At 35.4% G+C, this 7,378-nt stretch overlaps 1 protein-coding gene across 5 annotated transcripts in view; it reads right to left on the bottom strand.

Annotated features, from left to right (window-relative positions):
* SEC24B (SEC24 homolog B, COPII coat complex component) overlaps window positions 1-7,378 on the bottom strand; it is an 83,319-nt gene that overhangs the window by 14,459 nt on the left and 61,482 nt on the right. For 4 of the 5 annotated variants that reach the window (XM_023734794.1, XM_023734795.1, XM_023734798.1 and 1 more), the window contains 7 exons: window positions 6,605-6,728; window positions 5,749-5,907; window positions 4,876-5,049; window positions 3,932-4,042; window positions 2,289-2,464; window positions 1,549-1,686; window positions 673-777 (listed from right to left, as the gene is read on the bottom strand). In XM_023734794.1, coding sequence (XP_023590562.1) covers window positions 673-777; window positions 1,549-1,686; window positions 2,289-2,464; window positions 3,932-4,042; window positions 4,876-5,049; window positions 5,749-5,907; window positions 6,605-6,728 — 987 coding nt within the window. The remainder of the gene's footprint in view (window positions 1-672; window positions 778-1,548; window positions 1,687-2,288; window positions 2,465-3,931; window positions 4,043-4,875; window positions 5,050-5,748; window positions 5,908-6,604; window positions 6,729-7,378) is intronic. The other variant, XM_023734796.1, reaches the window with a different exon arrangement.

Here is a 7,378-nt window from a genome sequence, read left to right as displayed (position 1 = left end):
TGGTTCACATCTTCTTTGCTTAAATTTCAAAACTTCCGATAAAATTTATTTTACTTTCTTCCTCACTTTTTTTTGTAATAGGGATGGAATGCTTTAATCTGGATAACTGATTCACTCTACTTCTCATACACTATTTCAAAGACTGTCTCTTTAACTCATGGACTTCCCCCTCTTCTGTGTCTATTAAAATCATTTTCCTATTCATAATGGTATCACTTTTGAAGCTATCCTGAAATTCTGACACCCTTCGCCACCACCTCGCCCAGTGACTTCTCTTGCACTCCTAGTAATTATTAATGTGATTTCTGACAATGGATGTAACTTGAACTAGATAAACTCTCCAGTACCATTGAATTTTATGGTTCTAAACGATAAAGTCCTTGAAGACAGGACGTTATCTCATTACTTGTTTTTATCAAGTACATACAATTCATGATAATAAAATTCATTAATCTATGATAATAAAATACATTAATCTATGATAATAAAATGATGCCCAACTATAAAAGTCTAAAATAAATTGATCTCTTGTGCCAGTTACCAATGTACTCCCTCTCAGCTCCTAAACCACCTTTCACCACCTGCTCTGTGATAACAAAGCTGGACCTTGTTAAGTGTTTCTCCCTTTGCCAGCTGGCACAGAGTTTAACTTTGTCAGAAGAGGGTGCTTACATAGCCACAGTCCATAAGGAAAGCACCTTCTCTTGTCAGCTTCTCTGCGGATAATTTTTGAAGAGGTGGCTGAGGTACAACCCTGTCATTAACATGTATTGCACCCTGAAAAGAAAAAGAATGTGAATGAGATTGTATTACTATTGTCACAGTTTAGAAGCTAATGGTCACTGGATCTCCATGAACTACTAAAAAATGACATTTGACAATTTTATAGGATGCAGACAATTATTGATGTTGCATTATTACCACCATGGCTGTATAATCAAGACAGCCAAATACATTCAAATTATAAAGGTAAAAACATAAATATGTAAAACAATCCATCACATTTACCTTTTGGGGTCAGGATATATTAAAAGACAGTTGAATGTATTGCACAGCAGCTAGTTTTTTGTATTTCTCTAGTAAGATAATACAGAAAAGATTCCAAAGAGTATACTTTTAACACAAGGAGGAAAAAAAGACACTACCATTTGCATACTAGAATTATAGTTAGATACCAAAGTTGGTTTACAACTATGACCAAAATTGCAATATGATCATAATAGAAACAGTCAATATATACAAAATATAGACGGAAATGTTCACTCTATAACTTCAGCTTTGTAACAGATACTATAACCAAAACTAGAAAGTGAATTACTTCCCATATAAAACTATTTCTGAAAACTCCATAAACACAGATAATGTCTGACAGTCCTACCATCCAATCAGATCCACAGCTAGTGCCTTGTTTACTGGGTTGCTATCAGAGGGGGAGGGTGAAAAGGATGGGAAAAACGACTGATGATACATTATCAACTTAACTGTAGAATCAAGACATTCAAATGTGTTCAAATTTAAAAATTTCAAACGCACGAAAAGAAGTCATACCTCATCTGTCAATCTGTCAATCCTGTATAAGTTAGGGTGAATCATTTTCATCAGATGAACAAGTGGCTGTGACTTTATCTGGCACATGGCATACACACGATCATCCAGGCGTGTGCTTGTACCAGTCCTAAATGCTTTCTACAAGGAAAAATATATTTTTCAAGTAAAACGTAAATACAATGGACAAATATGAAAATAAATATATACCATCAATCATAGAAAAAGCAGCCTCCAGAGTCAGGCAGGCCTGGATTCATGCTCAGCTCTGACATTCAATAGGTAGGTATGTGACATTGAGCGTTTTACTTAGCTTCTCTGAGCTATATTGTCATCAGAAGACAAACAAGGAAAATAATCTCTCTAGGTTGTTGTAAGGATTAAATAAGCTGATGTTATCTATAAAACATGAGGCCTGACACAAGGAAAGATGTTCAATAAATACTACGTCTTTTCCTTAGAGCCTCTTTCAAGAAGCACGTATTAAGAATGTGCTGTGACTGCACCATTACTCAAACTGCTCAGACATATTAAAGAAAGAAAGCATTTGGTTTCACATGAGTCACCATGTATTTATACACCCTTGCTTTCCATTGATCTTTTCCTAGTCTTCAAAACTCTTCAAATGGTAAATAGCATAAACCTCTAGTTAACTACTAGAAAAATTTGCATTTCATTCCTTCACCTATGTATTTAAGAATGAAAAGAAAAACTTTATTAAATATAACTATACAGAGAGGTACCTGTTTGAGAAGGGCCAAAACATAGAGAGGAAACAACTTGAGGGAGCTGGGTGCTATCAACGCCGAGTGCTGTAAATTTGAGACCGTTGAGCCATACGCAGATAATGAATCCACGACAGCATTCACTAAGGCATCTCTTGCATCTGATAGACTTGACGAAACTGATCGATCCACAGCTATAACCAACCAAAATTAAAACATATTTAACCATTAGATTCCAATGAATGCTGTCAGTAAGAGAGAAAATTTCCATGCGTTATTTAAAAAAAAACAAATAATTCAGTTTGTTGGATAGAAATATGTATCTTACTTGTTCCTTCATTGTACAAGTGTATGATGATTACACAGTATTTCTTAACTAAATCAGACTGAATAAATCGGAGAATTAGAACAAGTCTACATTCTTTTGGATTTTTTTTTTTTAATGTCTCCAGTCTAAAAACATTGAGCTACTGTTAGCATTAGAGAATGCATATCACCCATCTACTTCTCAAAAAGCCCTGGGGATGTTTCCATTACTCAAATGAAAGCCACAAGTATAAATTATCATTTGTTTGTGTGCAACCAATGTAAATTCCTCATCTGAGATATCGCTTGTGATCCTCTAAAACCTTCTTTGTCAAAGCATTCCAGGTCGACAAACAAAAGACAGAGTAAGCTGAATATAGGCTTTCTCAGACACTGGGGAGCCAGATAGCAGAGTGAAACTTATTTTTCTCAAGTACATATTTTACTGAAATACAGGGATAACCTATATATATGTCCAAGTATTAAACATAAAATTACATGTATAATTAATTTGAAATCTAGATATAAAATGATTCTTAAAACTGGGATCCCTTAGTAAATGCTACTTTTTAATTCTCCCTGAAATGAGTGACACTGACTGTTTTTTCTTCAGGACTTCATGGGAAACAGCAAGGCTCGTTTCATGTCTAAATTCATCTAAAAGGCAAATTCATTAAAAACAAAACAAAATACTCAACGCTATATTAATTCCCCAAAGGACTGTTTTTTTATCTTACATATAATAAAATTCATCTTTTGTGTATGGTTCTATGGTCATCATGTGTCAAATGCATAGTCATGTAATCACTACTGCAAGAATACAGAACAATTCCATCATCCCCCAAAAGTTCCTCTGTGCTGCCCCTTTGTAGTACAACCCTTCCCTACCTCCACCAGCCCCGGGCAATCACTTAGCTAGTCTCCAACCCTGTAATTTTCCTTTTTCTAGAATGTCATATAAATGGAATCATATGCATGCAGTCTCTTGAGTCTAGCTTCTTTCACTTGGCATAATGCTAAGTAAGTCATCCATGTTTGTTCATGTAGCACTAGTTCATTCCTCATTGCTGAGTTGCATTCCATTGTATGGATGCACCAGTTTGTTCATACATTCACCAGCTGAAGGACATCTGAATTGTTACCAGTTTTTAGTGATTATGAATCCCCCAAAAGATTTTTAAACTAAAGAATTGGTAAGAAAATATGAGAACAGTTCAAGTCATACTGCAGTAAATGAAAATGTAAAACAAATACTTTCAAAATAACAGATTTCTAGGGTTAAAAAAAAATGCCCTAAACATCAGTTTTTAGGATAGAAAACTACATTTTCCCTGATCCCTCACTTTTTTACTCACCCATATTTGCTAGCAGGCAGATGGCAGCTTGTACATCCACTCCTGCATATACATCTGCTAGTGAACTTACCACTGGCAAACAAAGTGTATGTACTCTAATCCTCCGCTCACCTAAACAAAATCATGAATAAATGTCATTGCTAAATACGTCAGACCAAGAAAGAAATAAAATAAACAGGTCAACTTTTTATTCAAGGTATTGTTTCGACTAGATTAAACCATCAACAGAAGTGTGAAATGTAAAAACAACGTCTTACAACTAACAGGTTTTAAAGAAAGTTGAACATTCTCTGAAGCCCCTGAGTGGTGCAAACAGTTAATGCGTTTGGGGCTAACTGAAAAGCTAGAGGTTCAAGTCCACCCAGAGTCGCCTGGAAAGAAAGGCCTGGTGATCTACTTCCAAAAATCGGTCACTGGAAACCCACGGAGCCCAGTGCTACTCTGACACACAGGAGGTCGCCATGAGTTGGCGTTGACCTGATGGCAACTGGTGCGCTCTCTGCATTTGAAGACAGACGATGAACATTTTGTGTCTAGTTGAACAAGAGGTTCTGGTTTTTATTTTAATGTCACTCACACTAAATTATATCCAACAGTTAAACACAAGAAAAATTAATAATAAATGCAGGCCTTAACTGCTATGCAGAATTTTTTATTTTATGGGGCAAGAAATAATGCTATGGATAGCACAGCTGGATTTAGTAAGAGATGTTTACCAGAAACATATGCTCCTGGGGACACAAGGCTTCCATAAGTCTAAAAAGATATTTAAAGATTCAACGATAGTGAAAACAAAACAAAAAAAAAGAACATATATTTGAGTAACTAATGCAAATTCCATTATTTCCCACTGTATGTTCATTCTTTCGCCCCAATACTAAAGAGCAGGTGAAAGCAGGGGTGAGTTAGTCCTGCAGGCTATATTTAACTTCTGTAAACATTACCTTTGCTTGATGTATACAATAGGGCTGTCTGAAAGCACACTAAAGAAGTATCTGTCAAATTTTCTTCAATTGATAGCTGTACTGCAAATCCAGCATCAGGATTGATGTTGGCCAGGGACAACAAATCAGTGGAACGAACAAAGAAGTTTCCATGAAAAGTGTGCATGGAAAGACCTAGGAAATAGAAATCTAGATATAAAAGATGAAATAACACTAGTATGTTTATCTCAGGCTAAAGTTACTTTTTAAAGCCAAAGATGCCTCTGAATTTGAATCCAAAGGATAACTGAAGAGGTAGGGTTGGAGCGTGGGCTGAGGTTCTAAAATACTCATACAAAAAACCAATGCAGGTTATATAAAAATGAGACTGAATATTTAACATGTATTGATAACTAACTCGTCTTAACATTTTCTCATACATAACTTGAAGTCGGACAATAAACATACAAAATTAAACAAATGAAGGTTACTGTACAACTCATTTTAGATTTAAAATGCGGCAGCACAATCCCTCAAGCAAACATTCACACAAAACCAAGGAAATGTAATTGAGGACTATTTCAGTGATTATGCAGGCAAAGATCCTTAATTTGACACTTTTAAGATCTTTCGTATTTCCTTAATTCTCCTTTTAAAATCAATTCCAATATGGGCTTTCTTTTAGGTTTCTCCTGAATAAAGCAAATCATTACTTTTGCCCACTTATTCAAGTTATATAAGAAAACTGGGCAACGATTCATCAATAAGTATATATACTTAAAACAGCAGGTGACTCTACTTGGACCAAACAGCAAATTCTCTATAAGAGTCATAATTAGGTGTTAATTTTGACACAAGTATGTAACATAAAGCATAATTTTTATAATTTCATACCTTTAGTACACCGTATCCTCATAACAGCTTCAAATCCAATTTTTCTTGTGAGATAACGTTTTAGGTCTTTGTGCAACTTCTCTGCTTGTGAAGGATTGTGAGTATAGTGGAAAGATGGATAATAATAGATGCACCCTGCAGAATACTTGGATATACAAGCTTTAGAGAGAAATTGTAAAAACTATTAGCTACAGAAAAAGTAATATACTACTTGTCCATATAGTAAGTACCGATCCTATATTCTGAAGACATCTATATCATAATGAGAAAACCTAAGCTGTCAAAATAAGTATACAACTGAGCAAAAAGAAACACAGACAAAACTATAGGACAGAAGATAATACATGTGAGGAATGTGCTTCTTGGTTCAATAGGATATGCGAGACCAGGTGGGCAGTTCCTGTCCAGGAACAGGATGAGAAGGCAGGAAGGGACAGGAGTTGGCTGAATGGACACGGGGAACCCAGGGTGGAAAGGGGGAGTGTTGCTGTCAAACTGTGGGGATTGCAATCAATGTCACAAAACAACATGCATAAATTTTTGAATGAGAAATTAACTTGAGCTGTAAACCTTCATCTAAAGCACACACACACACACACACACACAAAACCTCCCTATGTATGGAGCAGTTATACTCTGTAACCCTAACCCTAACCCTGTCACCATGAATCAGAATCGACTCAACAGCAACAAACAATAACAACATAGTACTTTACAGTTTACTAATAATTTTCATAGATATTATCTTTTTAATTCATATGCCTTGCTACCCAAAATATTCAGAACTGAAAGCTCAGATTTAATCATGTGTTAAAAATTTTTACGTAAACCCATGAAAACAACCATATCTCCTTACCTAGAGAAGCCAGATCAGAATACTGTGAACTTAAAAGGAACAGATCCACTGCAGTCTGCTGCCCTGAGCAATCTAAAGCGAGTTTCTTATAAAAATCAGTTGCAGGGCCAAGGTGTTGTACAACCTAAGTCAACAGATCACAAAGTTAGAGCTAGAAACATTTAATTATGCACGTATTTCTATGTCTCCCTTAAAATAAGGAAGGGGATATCCTCTGCTCCCTACCAAACTAAGGAGGAGTTTTTCAATGTCTAGGCAGTTGGCATTATCTCCAATAATAATGATAGTTAATATTTATAAAGCAGTTACTGTGTACCAGCACTGTCTGAGATGCTTTATGTAAATTAACTCATTCGATCCATATAACGGTACATATCTCAAGGGTTTTTATTATCTATATTTACAAATAAGGACACTGAGATACATGACAGTTAAGTAACCTGACCAAGATTGCACAGCTGTTGAGCGTTGGATACTAGAATATAAACCCGAGCAGTCTGACTCCAGAGTAAGGGCTGTAAAGCATTGTTACAGAGTATTATATAACAACATGAAAGAGTAACAAATGAAGGAGGATTTTTTCCTATTAGTATGAGGAATCTTGAGCTGAGAAGGAGGTATTGGAGACCAAAAGAATTAAAAATCCAAGAGAGAGGCTCCAAGTTCTTAAATCACTATGTTATATTGCATAACAAAATGTTTTAATCCTTTTGAGAGTTTATTCAGATATGATGCAATATGTAAACCATAACAGATATTTAAGCTTTTGAGTCC

Source organism: Trichechus manatus, unplaced genomic scaffold, assembly GCF_000243295.1.
Source record: "Trichechus manatus latirostris isolate Lorelei unplaced genomic scaffold, TriManLat1.0 scaffold00071, whole genome shotgun sequence".
NCBI classification, from domain to species: Eukaryota; Metazoa; Chordata; class Mammalia; order Sirenia; family Trichechidae; genus Trichechus; species Trichechus manatus.
This window is presented reverse-complemented; position numbering and strand designations above follow the sequence as displayed.